Genomic DNA, 20,285 nt, shown 5'->3' on the forward strand with positions numbered 1-20,285 from the left:
CTGATTTCACTTGCACAGTGATTTATTTTCAAGAATAGCATGGCTGCTTACTTTCTGAATTGATTTATAAAGACTGCTAAGGGAATAGCAGTTCATGAATAGAAATTAATTTTCTTCTAGAGCATGTTTTATAAAATGTTAGAGTTGGAACAAATATAGGAGGCTGTACATTCCAAAAGTTCTTTGTTTACCATTCCCATTCCACCCAAGAAGTAAGCCTCCTATAAGTAACAGTGACTCACCAAAATAAAGATATTTAGCATTAGGATGGGTAGAGATTTTTCAGAATCTCTAAATGGCAGATAAAACTCCCCAGGTGATTTAAATATACAACTCCCCCCCACTTACCCCCACCCACTCACCATATTCCACATACTATGGCAATGTGTCATTCCAAATTATAGTCACTAATCTAGTCCAATAGTTATTATTTTTTATTTAAAAACCTCATGGTTCCTGGGTGGTTCAGTCAGTTAAGCATCCGAGTCTTTGTTTCGACTCAGGTCATGATCTCACAGTTTTGTGGGTTCGAGCCCCACATTGGGCTTTATGCTAGCAGTGTGGAGCCTGCTTGAGAGTCTCTCTCTCTCTCTCTCTCTCTCTCTCTCTCTCTGCCCTTCCACCACTTACCATCTCTCTCAAAATAAATAAACTTAAAAAAATTTAGAAACCTCAGCCCTTAATAAGATGAGGCTCAAGATCATACTTAAAGAGAAGGCTATATCTCAGTGATTTTTTTTATTCCAGTACTTCTAATTCTCTGTGTCTACTTCTTTGTGCCTGGAAAATAATTTCTTTAAAAAAAGCAGAGCAGTGATGCCTGGGTGGCTCAGTTGGTTAAGCATTGGACTTCGGCACAGGTCATGATCTCATGGTTTGTGGGTTTGAGCTCTATGTCAGGCTCTGTGCTGATAGCTCAAAGCCTGGAGCCTGCTTTGGATTCCGTCTCCCTCTCTCTCTCTGCCCCTCTCCTGTTTGCACTCTTCTGTCTCAAAAATAAATATTTAAAAACATTAAAAGTAAATAAATAAACATTAAAAAAATTTAAAAAACAGAACATTTTCCCTGAAATAATATCTTGTGACTACATAACTTATAGTTTGAGAAATTTCCATTAGCATAAATTCTTTCCGTAAAACGTATTTTTTGGTCAGGTAGCATTGAAAGTAGTTGCTCTTCCTCATTTGCAGCCCTACTACTATTTTGTTCTTTTAATAGCATTTTTATTGACAAAAATTTGCAATGCTTTATTCATAGCAAACTTTTTTAAAAAATTGGATTTCTCTGAAAAAAATATAGAAGGTAGGGATGTTTCACATTGCTAGGACATCCTGGGCAGGTGAATGTTATAATCAAATTCAAGTCAGTTCAGTTCCATGTAAGAGATTTTCACAAACTGGCAGTAAATTAATAATTTGAAGCCAAGGTCCATTTCTTGACTCTTCCATTTGCGTTTGGTTTTATGGTTACAAAATTTATTTATTACCTACACAAAAAGAGACCTGAAAGGATCATTCAGTAAATCCAGAGTAGCTGCAGTCAAGAGTGTATTTATTATAGTGCAATAGAAGTCATATAGAAGCAAAGATTTTTCATGTAATAGTGGGGGACTGGTTGATGTTTAACAACCATCTTTATTAAAATTAATTTTTATTTTTATATTTTTAAAAATTTTTTAACGTTTATTTATTTTTGAGAGATGCAGAGAAAGAGAGACAGAGTGCGAGTGGGGGAGGGTCAGAAAGAGATAGGGAGACACAGAATACCTAGCAGGCTCCAGCCTCCAAGCTGTCAGCACAGAGCCTGATGCAGGGCTTGAACTCACGAACTGTGAGATCATGAACTGAGCCAAAGTCGGATGCTTAACTAAGCCACTCAGGAGCCCCCTATCTTTTCTTTTAAAAGGACTGATTAATAGCATTTACCAATTTCTGTGGTGTACTTATTCTCACTGTGACCAATTTCAAGCTACCTATGTGACATCAATGAAGGCAGAGTTGGAAAGAGATGCTAATGCTAATACTTGGCTCTCAGAAGCCACTAAAGGCCAGCTGTAGCACACTGCTAGACAGTACACACGATTGTTTCATCATAGTGCTATACAGAAAAGACCCAGTCTCATATAATAAACAGATGTAATGGGAATTTTGTAGAGGAAACGTTAGAAGAGAGGACCTCTCTTAATGAATTTGTGCTATAAAAAATCAGGAACAGTAGTCTAGGAAACCATAGAAATACAGTTGATAAAGAGTTTGAACCTTGAGTGATCGAACGCTAACTATATAATTTGCATTCAACATTGATAAAATAAAGGGCAGGCCATTCCAATATATAGAAGATAGCCAGCTGATGAACAAAGTGAGAAGAAAGACAACTACAACAAAATTATTTCCCTTAGTCAAAAATAGTTTAGCAGTTTCACCAGTTTCATAGAAAGGCGAAATTTGCTTTCTCTCACAAAACCTATCTAGAAGAGTACACACAAAAGATACTCAGTGCTTTGTTAAACTGAGTACTTATTCTGTGCTGAACACTAGAGATTGAGGAAGATAGGAGAAATGATGAAGTATGAAAGAAGTAAAAAGAAGCAAGGGAAACAAACATGAGGTAATCATGTAGCAAAACTATATATGATAGTGAGATGGCTCACATGGCATAAGACCTAGAATGTTCCACAAGTGTGTTGACAATATTCTGATTATTAAAACAGATATGGTAGGAGTGCTGTATATTTTAGAAGCATAATCTGCAGTGTGATTCCTTTTATATAAAAAGTTTATTAAACACTCCTTTCAGTTCTGCTACCTTCAGTTTGTGTGTTTCTGTGGGAATTTCCTCAATGTTGTTTGTAATCTCTCTAGCTGCCACATTGTTGTTGGTTTCTGTTTATTTGTAAACATCGAATTGTGTTGTTGAAAGGGAACCTCGGGACGCCTGGGTGGCTCAGTCAGTAAGCGTCCAACTTTGGCTCAGGTCATGATCTCGCGGTTCGTGAGTTCGAACCCCGCATCGGGCTCTGTGCTGACAGCTCAGAGCCTGGAGCCTGCTTGGGATTCTGTGTCTCCCTCTCGCTCTCTGCCCCTCCCCCACTCACACTCTCTCTCTCAAAAATAAACATTAAAAAAAAAGGGATCCTCATCTCAGGTAAGTCCTATCTCACCCTTGAGTAAAGTACTCAACTTTAACTGTGACAATCAAAACAGGTCCATATAACCAGCTCCAGCCAGGAGAGGAGAAAAACCCTATCTCAAGAGAAGACCAGGACTATTATGTAGAGATACTTTTAAATACTTTTTGATTTGTATTATGCCAAAAGTTTATTTAAAAATTTTCAAACTAGTTATTTTGTCATAATTTAAATAAAGCACAATAACAAAAATCTCCCTCATTAACTTGGGTATTTCGGTTAATTATAACACTCAAGAGATGTATATGTCATCATTTGAACCATTTGTTCTCCAATCCATTGACATCAAGACTTCTTCTTCACTCAATCATTTGTGTTTCTATATACTAACAATGAACAGAAAACAATCCCATTTACAATAACATCAAAAAGAATAAAATACAAATTTAACAAAAGAAGTGCAAATTTTTTACTCTGAAAACTGCAGAACATTGTTGAAAGAAATTAAATACCTAAATAATGGAAAGACATTCCATTCATTCACTGATTAGAAGATTTAATATTGTTAAGATGACAATACTCTACAAATTGATCTACAGATTAAATATACTCATCACAGTCACAGCTACCTTTTTCTTTGCTGAAATAGGCTGTTCTTAAAATTCACATGGAACTACAGGGGATACAGAATAGCCAAAACAATCTTGAAAAAAAAAAAAACAAAGTTGGAGGATTCACACTTCTTGATTTCAGAATTTATCACGCACTGCAGTGTTCATGACAATGGGGTATTTGCTTGAGGATATACATATAGATCAATTAAATAAAATTGAGAATCCAGAAATAAACCCTTACATTTATGGTCAATTGATTTGTAGCAAGGATTTTAAGACAACTCCATGGACAAAGAACTACCTTTTCAATAAATGGTGATAGGACTACTAGATATCCATATGCAAGAGATTGAAGGTGGACTCTTACCTCATATAGAATATAAGAATAAATTCAAAATAGATCACAGACTTAAGTGTAAAAATGAAAATTATAAAGCTCTTATAAGAAAACATAGGAGTAAATCTTCATGATATTGGGTTAGGAAATGGTTTCTTAGGTATGACCCTAAAAGCACAGTTGCAAAAGGAAAAATAGGTAAATTCAACTTCATCAAAATTAAAAACACGTGTGCTTCAAAAGATACCATCAAGAAAATTAAAAGATAATCCATAGAAAAGGAGGAAAACATTTGCAAATCTTATATAGTAAGAGACTTTGTACCCTGAATACATAAAGAACTCTTATAACTCATCAAAAAAAAAAAAAAGAAAATAACAGTTAAAAAATGGCCATAGGATCTGAATAGACACTTCTCCAAAGAAGATATAGAAATGGCCAACAAGCACATGTAAAGTTACCCAACATCATTAGCCATTAAGCAAATACAAATCAAACCACAATGCAATGAAATACCATTTAACATACACCAGATGGCTGTAATAAAAAAGATAATGAGGAGTACTGGAGAGGAGAAGGAGAAATTGGGACCCTCATACACCTCTGGTAGGAATGTAAACTGGTATAGCCAATTTGAAACAGTTTTTCAGTTCCTCAAATGTTAAACATGGAGTTATTCTATGACCCATCAACTCCACTCTTCAGGTTTAGAAATAAAAACTTACACGTGAATGTTCATACAACATTATTCATAATAGCCCAAAATTGAAACAACCTAAATGTCTATCAAATGCCCTTCAAATAATCAATAGGTAAACAGAAGTGACATATCCATACAATGGAATATATTTCAGTATTAAAAAAGAATGAAGTTTTGCTACATGCTACAGCATTAAGAACCTTGAAAACACTATGCTATGTGAAAGGGGCCAGTCATAAAAGTTCACATATTGTATGATTCCATTTATAAGATGTGTCCAGAATAGGCAGTTTTCTAGACAGAAAGTGGGTTAGTCATTGCTTATGGCTGGTGGGTAAGTAAGAAACAGAGTTTCTTACAGGGTTTCCTGTCGGGGTGATGAAAACATCACAGAATTGATTGTGGTGACAGTTGCACAATTTTGTGAATATCCTAAAAATGATTGAATGGTACAAATTAAATTTGTGAATTACATCTCAAAAAAGTTGTTACAAAAAGGTATATGAGCAATATTTCATATTTTAAGTTAAAAGTAAATCTAAATGATAATATCATGATTTGAAAGTTATGTGTGTAGTATAGGAGATATGTCACGCAGGAGATGAATGGACACTATGAACAAAGCCATTCACTCTGTCAGCCCACAGTTGATTGAGACTTTATTAGAGGTGTGTGTCCAGTTTTAATCTCTAACCTTTAATATGGATGTGGAGAATTGAAGATTCTGAGAAGTCAGTCATAGTGATGTTAAATTATCATTGGCCAACATTTATGAAAACACATGAGGGTGTTGGTGTTGGCATAATTTAATCCAGACTGGAGTGGGGAGGATAGAGCTGGGCATTTGAGTTATGTAAGGAAGTCAAAAGTTGTCTGCTAGTATATGAAATTTACTAGTATATGTCAGGAGAAGAAAGGGAGTAGCTCTGTATAATATCTCTAAAGGATGCAATTAAGTAAAATTGGAATAAATTGAAGCCAGGGAACTTTACATTACACATTGTTCTGATAATGAGAGTTAATTATTTATAGGTAGATATTAACAAGAGCCTTAAAAGTCTCGAGACATTCAAGATTAAGAGGTATTCATACTTTTAAGAGTTTAAAGAACATGGAAAATGCATAAGCTTTTTTGTATATAAACATATCTGGATACAAAAGAATATATATTAAATAACCACAATTAGAGAAACTTCATAGCAAAAACACTAGAAGGAAATATAGCCAAAGTTTAACAGTTATTATTTATTTGAGGATCAGTGCCTATTGTTATGTTCTTTTTTTCTATATTGTTTCACACTCCCATAATTTGTATAAATATGTTTATAATCAACAAATAAAAATTTTAAATACTTATAAGATACATATAATCTTTCTTAGTTTATGTGTATGTGTCCTCTCCACATAATGTCACATCTTTAAAAAAATTTTTTTTAATGTTTATTTATTTTTGAGAGAGAGAGCATGAGTGGGGGAGAGGCAGAAAGAGAGGGAGACAGAGAATCCAAAGCAGGCTCCAAGCTCTGAGCTGTCAGCACAGAGCCTGAAGTGGGGCTCAAACTCACAAACCGTGAGATCGGGACCTGAGCCGAAGTCAGACACTTAACCGATTGGGTCACCCAGGCATCCCAGAAAATGTCACATCTTAATCACATTTTTTTCATAGAGAAGAAATGTTTACCCCAAGAGCAAAGACATTGTGTTAGCCTCACCACTTCACAGACTTAAAAAATTTATTTTTTAATTTTGAGTATAGTTGACACACAATGTTATAGTAGTTTCAGGTGTACAATATAGTGATTCAGCTTCTCTATACTTCATGCTCTTCTCGCCACAGTGTTGTTACCCATCTGTCACCTTACAATGTTGTTACAATACTATTGAGTCTGTTCCCAATGCTGTGCCTTTTATTCCCGTGACTTACTCATTCCATAACTAGAAGGATGTATCTCCTACTCCCCTTCACCCATTTGCTGATCCTTCTACTGCTCTCCCTTCTGGCAACTTTCGGTTTGTTCTCTGTGTTAATAGGTCTTATTTGGCTTTTTGTTTCTTTGTGCACTTGTTTTGCTTTTTACATCCCACATAATGTGAAATCATATGGTATTTGTCTTTCTCAATTTGACTTATTTCACTTAACATAATACCCTCTAAGTCCATCCGTGTTGTCACAAATGGCACAATCTCATCCTTTTTAATGGCTGTGTAATTCCATTGTATGTATACATATATATATATATACATATATATGTATATATATATATATATACCACATCTTTCTTATCCATTTGTTTATTGATGGACACTTAGGTTGCTTCCATATCTTAGGTATTGTAAATAATACTGCAATAAACATAGAGGTGCATGTGTCTTTTCAAATTAGTGTTGTTTTCTTTGGGTAAATATCCAGTAGTGGCATTACTGGATTATATGTTATTTCTGTTTTTTTTTGTTTTTTTGAGGAATATCCATACTTTTTTCTAAAGCCACTGTACCAGTTCATATTCCCATCAATAGTGCATGAGGGTTAGTTCTCTGCATTCTCATCAACACTTGTTATTTCTTGTCTTTTTTATCCTAGTCGTTCTCACAAAGTGTGAGGTGATATGTCTTTGCAGTTTTGATTTGTATTTCCCTAATGATTACTGATGTTGAGCATCTTTTCATGTGTTTGTTGGTCATCTGTATGTTTTCTTTGGAAAAATGTCTATTCAGGTTCTCTGCCCATTTTTTAATCAGATGCTTTGTTTTTTTTGGTGTTGAGTCATATATGTTCTTCATTGATTTTTTTTTCTGATCTATTAGATCTTTGTGATAACACTATTATAACTTATTTTGGATTTGTTATTTTTCACCAAATGTACCTTGCTCAGATAAATTTGCTCTGATAACATTTTTAATGAGAATTCTTCCTCTTTAATTTTATTAGATGATTTAAACTATAGATATTTTTAATAACAAACAATTTCACAAAGGATGCGTTTTTATCACCTATATTGCTTAAGTATAAAGAATACATGGGGCTCCTGGGTGGCTCAGTCAGTTGAGCGTCTGACTTTTGATTTAGGCTCAGATCATGATCCCAGGGTTGAGGGATCAAGCCCTGGGTCTATTGCTTAGCATGGAGCCTGCTTGGTATTCTCCCTCTCCCTCTCTCTCTCTCTCTCCCTATCTTTTTTTCTTTCTCCATTTGTCCCCCTCTCCCCTGCTCATGTGCTCTCTTTCTCTCACACACACAAAAAGAATATATAAAGAAAAAAAAGTGAACTGTTTCCAATGGTTTCATTATATTTTGCAGTGCCTCTTGCTCATTTTTCCTTTGTAGTTCTCAAAGATATAACTCAGCAAGTATTTACTGAGTGATCATCATGAGCACGCTTCTTCTCAGAGTTTCAAAATTTTTATATCACCACAGAGCAGATAAATAAAATACTTTTTTCAAATTAACTTAACTCAGAGGTCTTGTTTTGTAGTTTGCCAGGTAAGCAAACCTGCTGGAACATAAACACAAAATCAAAAAGCATGCTTTTGCTGCTGCTGCTTCTTCTTCTGTTACTAGTAGTAGTAGTAGTATGTATATGGTGGTGTTTTGATGATGATGATGATGATGTCTACGGTAACTTTCACTGAAAGTCCCACTTAGCTCTTCTGTATGGAGTTTAAATTTGAGATCACTTTAATGACTATGACAAATTTACTTAATATTCCTTTATTTTTCAAGAGCTGTAGTCTTCCAAGTAATTCTGAGTTTTGGGTTTCACCTCAGCCCATATTTTTGGGATTGGACCCTTACATGTGTTTTTTTTTAAAGTCCTACATTAAAAACATACAGGTTGAGATCATTATATTAAAAGGTTTTCCTCATCTGCCTTTGCCATAGGACAGTGGTCTTTAACCTTTGACAGCACAGCATCATGGGAGCTTTAAAAAATGCAAATTCACTGGCTTCACGCAGGCCAATTATATTACAATATTGGACGTGGGAGGGGTGACTGGGGTTTTCAGTGGGGTATTTTTGTTTGTTTGTTTTTGTTTTCTGTTAAGAGCATTACAGGTGGGTTCCAAGGTTGAGTGAATAACTTGTGACCAGGGACTTACGTTGTTACATTTCGATTTTCACCATCAAATACAGAGCCCTGGATTAGTTGTGCTATGAAGGCTTGCCAAATGAACGATGGACTAAACATCACCTCTTGTATTTGCCCCTGCCTGCATCCTGAGTGACAATGAGTCTAGTTCCAGATTTAGTCATGTTGGTCTTCATTTTCTTAGCACAGGTGCAGCAGTGAACAGCAGTGAGAGTCTCCCTCCATCTTCGTCTGTCAATGACATCTCCTCCATGTCCACCGACCAGACCCTGGCATCTGACACTGACAGCAGCCTGGAAGCCTCAGCAGGACCCCTGGGTTGTTGCAGGTGACTAGCCGCCTGCCTGCGAAACCCAGCATTCTTCAGGAGATGATGCGATGGAACACACACACACGCAGACACTCACGCGCACACACAAACACAGACACGCAACTATAAGAAAATGGCAAGGGAGAGAATCCAAGCCTAAAATTGAAACAAATCTTTCAGCCTGCTTCTTCTCCAGAGTTCTGTATTGCAGCTAAGCTAAATGTATATTTAACTTCTAGTTGCTCTTGCTTTGGTCTTCCTCCAATGATGCTTACTACAGAAAGCAACTCAAATACAATTAGAAAAGCCTTTTCCATAAAGTGTAATTTTAATGGCTGCAAAACCAGCAACCTGTAACTGCCCTTTCAAATGGCATGACAAGGTGTGCAGTGGCCCCATCCAGCATGTGTGTGTCTCTATCTTGCATCTACCTGCTCCTTTTGGCCTAGTCAGATGGATGTAGATACAGATCCGCATGTGTCTGTATTCATACAGCACTACTTACTTAGAGACGCTACTGTCAGTGTCCTCAGGGCTCTACCAAGACATCATGCACTGGGGTACCACATGGTCCATTTCATGTGATCTATTACTCTGACATAAACCCATCTGTAATATATTGCCAGTATATAAGCTATTTAGTTTGTTAATTGATTAAGCTGTATGTCTTATAAGAAAACATGTAAAGGGGGAAAATATGGGGGGAGTGAGCTCTCTCGGACCCTTGAAGATGTAGCTTCCAAATTTGAACTGATTAAATGGCACCTGTATACCAATTTGTAGAAAGAACATATGTGATGCTTATGTACAGTGTGGGGGCGGGAGGGGGTAACAGTTTCCAGGTACTAAATGGTTTGGCTTTTAGAAGGAAGGTGGGGTAAAAAGTTAAGGGTCTTTTCTCTGACACTGAGCCTGTAGGAGAGACTAGAGTGTAGCATTTCAGTGTGGAGGAACACCTCAAAGAGATTATTACCCAGATAATATTCCGGAGACACCGACATCCACAGTTTACAGAGTAGACCTCATTGTCATTTACAAATCATGTGTCACATCTGGACAGAGAGTGGCAGGTGGTGAGTCAGGGTTATTGTGTCCATATCTGATGGTAAGAACCCCTCCCTGGAACGAAGTGGAATTGCCTCTGGATGATGTACTTAACAGAAAATGAACCTATGTAGACTATTTTCAGATTGTGGGTTGTGTTTTCCATGAGTGTGCTACTTCCCAGGTTTATACCCTGCCATGGTTTTATTTTGAGAAAAAAATGTTACTTTCCTCTTCTGGAATAAAAAAGAAATGTTACTTAAACTTAAAAACAAACCCAAAACACGGGGTGATCCTCAGGTCAGCATTTGAAAACATTTCCACAGACGTTACTATTCCTCAGGGGTTTCCCTGACTCCTTAATATGGCTGATGTTCCATGTTTATTTTCATAAATTTGAACAATTCAAGAAGGGCTGATAATCTGAGTTTTGTACTGCAGTTGATGTGACAGCAATAACTCTTCCCGTAAGTTACTGCTGCTAAATAGCTTTAGCAATATGAGTTTGTCTTAAAAGCCATGAAGCGTATGTGTCAATGTTTAGCAAAATCACCTGAATTTAGCTCAAATCAAATGAAAGTGCTTTCCTGAGCACTTAAGAAGGCACTGTGAAACATCTTGGTTATATACAAGGCGATACCAGGGTGACTTCTTAGCAATAATAGGGACCAGGTGGAGGCTTCCCTTCTTATTCACTTTGGTGAAGTACCCATCACAGTTATTTGCACTCTGACCGTTTTGGTGCTCATCAATGTGGTGGTATTTCACCTGAAGAAGTGAAACATGAAATGGATGGTTGATGAGTGGGATATGACTGGCAAATGGAATCCCTTCAAAAATAGAGCAAACAAGAATGCTAGTGCTCTGAAAATTGCCTTAAATACAACAATGGGGAAGCTTTGTCTCTTTCAAGCAATAGAGCCAACCCCCACCATCACCATGTGAGCAATGCTGCCATTAATGGGATTGCTTCACAATAGGATTCATGACAACAGGTCATTTGTTTAAAACGGGGAGAAAAAAAACCCAGCCTGTGCAGCTTGTCCCCTGGAATAAAAGTGGCCCAGCTTCTTTCTCTTGCTGCCATTCTTTTTGATTAAAATTGCAGACAACTTGATTTTACAAATACCTCTGCATTCACATGGGCTCTCTCACTTTTCCTTCCGTCACTTCCCACTCCCCACATTAAAAAAAAAACAACTTCTCTGTATCCCTTCTTCTTTACTTACCCCCTTTTTCTGGATTTTTCTTTTGTTGCACCTGTGTCCTCTCTCTCTGTGCCTGACTTTCTAGCACATGTGATTAAGTGCAGGGAACAGGCAACTGTTTGTCGCAAGCATAATCTCATTAGCCACAAAATGGCATCAAAAGACAGAAGGAAATCTCCAGCCAGCATCTTAGAAGTGCATGACAGTTGGACGATCTCTTGGGTGTGCAGAAGTGATTTTTTTTTTTTTTACTCAAATTAAACCAAACAAGAATCAGGCTAATACTCCCTTGGTATTGCTTGCCTTCCCTAAACTCCGCTAGTTTGATCTCTCCTGTTGTATGGCTCTTGGGAGCTGATCACCGTTACCAGATATTCCTTATGGACAAGAAAAAATGGAACAAATCCCTCCGATTGAAATATCTGTACAAACACAGCTAAGAGTTTGGCTTCTTGAGTGCTTATAAGATTAGTTTTACTAGGTTATCAAAACAAGATAGGTCATAGGAGAATAAAGAGAATTTTCATTTCAAAAGCTCAACATTCACCATCTTGGGTCTACTTTATTATAATAACTTCAGGAGGTGATTCTGTTATTATCAAATTTTCAGAATGTATTATGTTCTGCATTGAGTATTTTCTTTAAAAGCAAAAACAAAAACAAAAACAAAAACAAATGTTTCCTGTGTAGTCACCTGTTAATTCCAAAGGACTTTCTTGCTTTTCAGACAAGGAAGTGGCAAGTCCGCTGGACTATATTCCTGGGAGAAGTGAAAGTCCTGTCTGTGGTTGGGGTTCATTTTGGATATGAGGTTGGCAGTCTGAGAGGCCTAACCTTCTGTCACTTCCTATAGGGCTGATGGTTTCACAGTGACCCTTAATGAAATATTTTGTAGGATTTTGTTAGAGGGAGAGCTGGATACCCACGTGCAGGAGGAATTAAATTGTTGGGAGAGAGTGGCAAAACCATACCACTCTGATAGATTCATTTTTCAGTGTGTTCGTTTTTAAAAAAGAGATGCATTGGCCTTCCAACCAAATTTATTCTTGTGAAATAAGAACTGCTAATAATCTTGCATCTTCAAGAATCTGATGACGGAGCTTTGTAGGAATGTATACTAGGGGTGGACCAGGACCTGGCCAATTCCCTCCAATTGGAGTAAGCTATTTACTTGAGGGCTGAGGAGGTAATAGTTTTTTGGTTTTTTTTTTCTTTTCAACCTGTTACCATTATCAGAAAATGATATATAAGGATACTGATAGCAGCTGACTGGTAAATCATAAAATAAGCCTTGACAAAGGGAATAAGTGGAATAGGTAAGAATACATCAATCCTTTAATGACCTGCTAAGGGAAAAATAAGCAAAACTGACTTCTAAATTTTAAATATTCATGCAAAATCTAAATTCTACAAAGTCTACTTCTTTTTAATTCTCTTAACATATGACAATCTAAATCTTAAAAGCATTATGCTCTGTAAAGAATGTTGTCAGATAGCTTTGCTGAAAAATTTATCTTCTAAAGCTCAGAGAAAGGAATAATATTGTCCCCATAATCTTTGATCCCAATCACTTTGGGTCTGAAGAGGGACCCCTCTCCCTGCCCACAACCTCCCCCAACATTTTACTTGTGAGTCCTACATTTTCTACAGGTAAAATTAAACCAAGCAGGAATACTCCTTTCTGTAAAAACAACAAACAAGTTACAGTGTAAATAGTTATATTAGTTATTTTCCATGTGAAATATAAGATTTTGTGACTTCTTTTGGCACTTAGACAGTTCTTTGTCTGAAATGGTTCATTTTGACCCATTTCCTTGGTCAGTCAAGCGGAAACGGAAGGCCTCTGTTTGTAAGTGGACTCCTGTATATCTAACTTTTGATTATGTGGGACCAATGGCCAGTATATTCTAAAAAAAACTCCCAACCCTTGTCTAGCATTAAACTGTTCACCTTGCCATGTCTATCTCGCAACAAGACCTAACTTGCACATGCCTGTTATTCTGCATGATTGGACTCAAGAGACTATTACCAATAAGAATTGTGCTGTGTCAGTGTTTATAAAATGGACTTAAAGCACACCCACATTCATATACACCTCACCCTTATAGCTCTAGGTCAACCCTGGAAGGCAAAACCATGCATGTCCAGTTTCTTTGCAAGGTCTTAGTGTGAGAACTAAAAGTCAGCCTGATGGATCAAATGCAATCTCAGTGATGTTTAATACGGATTTTAAATTATTTAAATCATATCTGTGTTCCTTCTCACTCTTTTTCATTTCTATTTATGCCCTTTATCTTCAAAATGTCGGTGGAACAAGAGGGTGAGTGGGGAGAACTTTGGCTTTTTTGGACTCTTTGTAGGTGGATGCTGAATCAACACATTGTGATTTCTGTTTCTTATGAACTATTAAAAACCAGAGCAAATCTGCTTCCCTTAACATAAAACCAAATCAAATCCAGACTTTGCCGGAGTTTGCCTGTTGAAAATCATTCTTGTGCTGCTTGTTGTCTTGGGTTTCGTGTCCTGACAGGAGCTCTGAAGCATCTCACATGGTTTCATTGTGTGGTCTGATCGTGCCAGGGAATAAATAAGAAATGAGGAATGACCCACCTTCTCACTATGGGTAAAGAGCATGTAATGTGTACGTGACCACGTAGAAGGCTGTGTTTCATTTGAGACTGGTTTCTGCTAAAAATGACCTTTATTTCTGTCTGCAGATATTAGTTGTATATCTGAAATTCAGTAAGATTCTTTTAAGGCATAACATTAATGAAGGGGGAAAATCATTTTCTGTGAGGATGAGATGAGAACAGGATTAAATATCCTTAAGTTAATTTATCAGAATTCCTAATCAGTTTAATTATTACCCAAGAGAGAAGGTAAGCAGGTTTTTTGTCCATACGGTAGGCAACCCTAATATCTCAAACTCCTTGGTGAACTAAAAATAATAATAATAAGAGAGTCTGTGGCTTGATACGAAAGTCACTGAATCTGTTAATTTAGCTGGAAGTGTTTGAAAATGTCAATGAATGGTCTTTCTATTTCTGTAAATAAAACATTTTATTTAACCAATTCACTATTAGAAAACCTGGAAGATAAACATATTTATTTTTGGGGGTTGGCACAATTTATCCTTTTATTTATAAGGAAAACACATGCCAAATGCCTTTTGCACCTCTGGCATAGCTTCTGTTTCATTTTTAAACCACAAATCTTTACCCTCTTAATATAAAAGTTTTAAAATGGTGACGTATAGGTACCTGAAAATCCCTGCAATATTAAGGAGGGAAATTGCATTCCAGTAGATTGCTCATGGAGAGAAAGGGTCAGAAGAAGTTATTGGTGCATACTAGGTACCATAAAAAGTTACCAAATATTTGGGTAATTTGACCTGCTTTGCATCGAGAAGAAAGGACTCTTGAAAATCATCTGTTTTGAAGCTATTTATGTAATGACCTAGAAAGATGGTTCTGTTTGCTCAATAACTGCGCTGGGTTTTACACAAGGTAGTGGTTTTCAATATTACTAATTCATCAGGATGGTGATTCATACCTGCAGCATGCCTTTCCCCCAAGGGTTTGAAAGGCATGCCTGGAAGACATTCGCAATTAGTGAAGCACAATGAAAATCCCACTATCTCAGTTCACATTATGTCGGGGACCACTGCACGGGACAAGTTATTTCTCTCAGCTCCAGACTGAATTCCATCTGCTCAACCTTTTACAGAAGTGTGTTCTGTGTTAGTTACTGAAATCAAGCTGTGGAAATGGACACTTCTCAGACACATAAAACGTGATGACATATACACAAACAAGATTCAAATGCCCGTTTGGGACTTCCCACCCTTTTTATGTCACATATTTCTTACTTAAAAGTCATGCTTATTCTGGTGTAAAAGCCAACATAAAATAAGTCTGAAATGTAATTTCAAAGGATCAAATATCACTCCATGGAGTGGGTGACTTCACCTCCTTGTCACTGACCTTCCCTGGATTTTGTCTGAAATCTTTCTGTTTACCCAGCAGTCTAGGCTGTTTTCAACTCAAAAGCAGGTGCAAAATGTCACTCATCTTAAAAATGTTCCATACTTTGCCTAGAAAAGTGTCTCACACATAATTGGTTCTTCTCCATTCACATTGGTGAAAATATTTCTATGAACTATTATGCACAAAATCAATTTTTATGACCCAAATAATATTAAAATTTTTTTTAATGTTTATTCATTTTTGAGAGACAGAGAGAGAGAGAGAGAGAGACAGAGCAGGAGCGGGGTAGGGGTAGAGAGACACGGAGACACAGAACCCAAGCAGGCTCCAGGCTCTGAACTGTCAGCACAGAGCCTGACACGGGGCTTGAACTCATGAACTCAGAGATCATGACCTGAGCCAAAGTCAGGCGCTCAACCAACTGAGCCACCCAGGTGCCCCTGACCCAAATAACATTTTAGATGGACTAAGAGAACTAGAAATGTTGAAGTATTTCTTTTATAAAAGTAAGGCTTTCAAAAGCTATTGCTTCTTCCTTAATATTAATACATTGCACACTTGGATTTGGTGCCAATTAAGCTCTAAGAAAACAGCTCTGAATATCTATTTTAATTTCGGAGCTAAAGTTTCGAGTAGTACCTTCATTCACTCCAAAAACACTTATGGAACATCTATGTGTCCTAGGTAGGAGACAAATACGGCATAGTCTCTTTATCCTCACAATTTCAGAGTAAATACATCTTTCAATGTAAAAATCAGTGATCAAAGCAAACTATTTTTATCTCATTTGTTTACTTTCTTTTAAAACAGCAATGTGTTGAAATTAGTGGTGTGACTTGAATGAGCCCATTTGTCTCATTCCCTTAAAGCAATGAAACAAGAAATCTGCTTCTTTCAATGTCATCATTGTGTCTAAATAAATCAGCAAAAGAGAATTTGGGATACTTTCCATGACATTACAGGAGATGAAACCATTTTTACAACACATTTTTGAAAAATACATGGAGATAAAAATACAAGTACACCTGTGCTCAGTGAGCAAATATGTATATCTGCACTTTTGTTCCTTTAATTGAAAGGCAGACTGCTATCTTTTGGTGTTTTAAACAAATGTCAGTCTCTGGAAAAAGGGAGAAATGTGATGACATCCTGAGACCTTATCTATGACTTATGATGTTGGTATCTTGAAAAATATAGATAAAAGTTTCAGAAGCTAAAAAACGAACAAACAAAACCAAAAAGCAGCATGATGTTTTTTTCTGCATCACATGAGGTTTATTTTGATACAGTTTCTTCTAAGGGCAAGTAATCTAGGAGGCTGAGCTTCAAGCTCATTTCTGGCCCCCAAATCTCCAAATCAGCAAATGACATCACAACAGATACTGGAGTCTCTCTGCAGCCACAGTATCATATGAAGCCAAATCTCTGAGATTTGTTCAGTCAGTGGATAATGACTGGAGCCCTAAAATGACTTATGAGAGAATTTTGTCACAATTTCCTGTTAAAAATTCCAACTCAGAACATCCCTGAATATCTAAACCAGAAATTTAACATTGAGCTCTGAACGTTCACTCACTGATTTGTGTCACAGATATTGATTGAGCACTTCAGTCTCCCAAAGAATGTTCTTGGCACACACAGTTGTGCTGCATTTGAGCAACCTTCCTGCCTTCATGTAGTCTACATGCTAATGGGGGGATAAGGTAGTAGAAAGCATTAAGAAACCGAAGAAGGTTAAAAGGATAAGGTATGATGGGGCACCTGGGTGGCTCAGTCAGTTGAGCATCTGACTCTTGATTTTGGCTCAAGTCATGATCTCACAGTCATGATCTCACAGTTTGAGCCCCGTGTTGGGCTCTAGGCTGACAGTGCAGAGCCTGTTTGGGATTCTCTGTGTTCCTCTCTCTTTGCCCCTCTCCCACTCATGCTTGCTCACTCTCTCTCTTAAAAATAAATAAATATTTTTAAATAAAAGGATAATACATGGTAAAAGATGCTATTTAGATGAGATGGTCAAGGAAGGCCTCTCCAAAAAGGTGATATTTGAGCAGAGACCCAAAGAAGGTGGGAGTGTGAGGCATATTAGTATCTGACACAAAAACAAGTGCAAAGCCCTTGGAATAAGAGCTTGTTTATATGTATAAGGGATGACAAAAAGGCTTATGCATGAAGCAGAATGTACAAAAGAAGGTGTGGTCATAAGTGAAACTGAAGAGGTAGGCAGGGGTCAGAGCATGGCAAGATCTTGGGGCTTTATTCTAAATATAGGAAATTGATGGATAGATTTGAGCAGGGAAATGATATAATCTAAATTTTCTTTTTTTTTAAAGGATCTCTCTGGCTGCTGAGTAGGGAGAGGAGTTTGAGAAGAAAGATAAGAATGGAAACAAAGAGGCTTTTGTAGGTACAAAAAAGACATGATGGGCCTTAGACTAGAGAAGGGAGGGACAGAGAAGGGGTTGATTCAGGAAATAACTAAGGATATATCATGAAGGCAGAATTGACAAAATTTGCTGATAGGCTGATATGTGATATGAAAGAAATGGATCAGGATTTTTTTAAAAAGGCAGACTTTTTAAAAATTTAAATCATGAAGTAAATTATGATGTGGTTGATTGAAATGGTAGATAATGAGTTAGGAGCATATCTGATAAGAAAATCATAACTTGTTTTGGAAATGTCAGTTGGAGATATTAACTATCCTAGTGAAGTAGCAGGAGTATCTACAAGGCTAAAGTAAGGGAAGAGGTTCAGCTGAAACATAAATCTGAGCATAATCAAGGGTACCTGGGTGGCTCAGTTGGCTAAGTGTCCGGCTTCAGCTCAGGTCATGATCTCATGGTTCATGAGTTCAAACCCCGTGTTGGGCTCTGTGTTGACAGCCCAGAGCCTGGCCCCTGCTTCAGATTCTGTGTCTCCCTCTCTCTCTGCCCCTCCCCTGCTTACTCTCTCTCTCTCTCTCTCTCTCAAAAATAAATAAACATTAGAATTTTTTTTTAATCTGAGCATAATCAGCTTTTACATATTATTTAAAGCCACAAAACTGTATCGACCACCAAGAAACTGAGTGTAAAGAAGTCCAAGGATGAGGGCATCTCTTGCTCCAACATATAGAAGTCAATAAACAGTTGTGTATCCTAAGGAATATCCAGTGATGTAAAAACCAGGAAAGTGTTATCCTGGAACTTAAATAAAGGTGTTTAAAAAATGAGGGAAGAACAAACTGGGGCAATGCTACTGAGTGCCTGAATAAGATGGGGGCTGAAGATTCACAAGTGGACTTGATTTTGTGAGGTCATTGCTGACCTTTACTAGAGCATGTTCTCAACAGTATTAAGAAAACCTGACTCCAGTGGGTTTAAGAGAACGTGGAAAGTGAGGAATTATAAATAGGTAGAGAAAATTCAATACTTTTTTTCTAGAAAGTGAAGCAGAGGAATTATGCAGAAATTTGACATAAATATGAGATGAGAGAATTTTTCAAAGAAGTTTTTATAGCATGGGTATATGTTGATGAGACTAATATATAAAGAGCAAATGAGAGAAAGAGTATTTATTTGAAGGAGTGATGTGCTTGAAAAGCCTGGAGGGATGCATATGAGAGGAGAAGTTGGCTTGGTTGGAGCAGGTGTCCCAGTCATTGTAGCAAGAGGTAAGGGGGTGTCTATAGGTTGCATGAAGATAGTTGAGTGGCTCAGTCAGTTAAGTATCTGACTTTTGATTTTGGCTCAGGTCATGATCTCAGCATGGTGAGATTGAGTTCTGCATTGGGCTCTTCACTGAGTGTGGAGCCTGCTTGGGATTCTCTCTCACCCCCTCTCTTGGTACCTCCTGTCCCCCTCTCTCTGTCCCTCCTTCCCACCCCCCTCTCTCAAAATAAATAAATAAACATTAAAAACAAACAGGTTATCTGTAAGGTTATATAAGTAATGTTACTAGCTGAGAATGAGGAGGGGAAGAGCTTATGGTGGTTTGAGAAATATGAAACAGACCTTGAGAAGAGTGAAGCTAAGTTACTAGGCAGTGATGAGAGCCATGTGAACCATATTTATTATACATATAAGGTGAGGCAAGTCAACATGGCGGTCTATTGCTCTTCAACCATATTTAGTTTCTCAGGTGCGGGTTAGGAATAAGCAGGAATTGGATTTGGCCAGAGTTGGGTTAGGTGTTTTTCCTTCCCAGATGAGTACAATGGTAGAAAAGGACATGAAGGGATTTAAGAATGAGGAAAAGAGAATTATGATGAGGAACCACAGAACCACAGAACCACAGAAGATGAGCATGGAAAACTTCAAGGAGGGAAGAAGCAATGGTATGAGAAGATGACAGCCAGTGAAAACTTAACAAAGTCAAAGGCTGAACAACAATTTGGGAGTATTTAAGAGTTGGAGTGGTGGTGTTAAGGGAGTGATCTAGGAAGGGCATAGGTGATGATGAGACTGTGAGTGCTTAACATGGAAGTTTTGGTGATGGTGCAGTTACTGGTAATGGCACAGTAAAAGGGAAACTGTGGACGTGGATGGTGGATGTTTGGGGCAGAGAGAGAGATAAAGATTTTCAGAAGTGAAAAAGAGCTGAGTGGCCACATTGGTGGGTGGCATATGAGTAGTGGCTTCGGGGGAAAATAACAACCAGAAACAGTTGAATAGGTGCTAAAACATTCGGGCATGTGACATGTACTCCACAGAGGTTATTAGGGAGGTGGGAGGATATTAGGTGTGGAAGTAGCATCAGAGAGCAAAGCAAGACCTAGCTCTCCTTCAGGTTGATGACATGCAGGTTGTGGAAAGGGAAAACAGCCATCCTTGGGAGGGTTGCAAGAAGTGGTGTCTTCAGGAGGTAACCATGTTTCAGATAAGGAGATTTAG

General features: G+C 37.5%; 1 protein-coding gene across 8 annotated transcripts in view; it reads left to right on the top strand.

Moving 5' to 3' along the window:
* MAPK10 (mitogen-activated protein kinase 10) overlaps nucleotides 1–13,888 on the top strand; it is a 556,698-nt gene extending 542,810 nt beyond the window's left edge. For 7 of the 8 annotated variants that reach the window (XM_045056131.1, XM_045056133.1, XM_019829272.3 and 4 more), the window contains one exon: nucleotides 9,056–13,888. In XM_045056131.1, coding sequence (XP_044912066.1) covers nucleotides 9,056–9,198 — 143 coding nt within the window. In that variant the 3' untranslated portion in view covers nucleotides 9,199–13,888. Of the gene's footprint in view, nucleotides 1–9,050 lie in introns of all 8 variants that reach the window. The other variant, XM_045056135.1, reaches the window with a different exon arrangement.
* The last annotated feature ends 6,397 nt before the right edge of the window (nucleotides 13,889–20,285 follow it).

The sequence above is a fragment of the Felis catus genome, chromosome B1, assembly GCF_018350175.1.
Source record: "Felis catus isolate Fca126 chromosome B1, F.catus_Fca126_mat1.0, whole genome shotgun sequence".
Classification (NCBI taxonomy): domain Eukaryota; kingdom Metazoa; phylum Chordata; class Mammalia; order Carnivora; family Felidae; genus Felis; species Felis catus.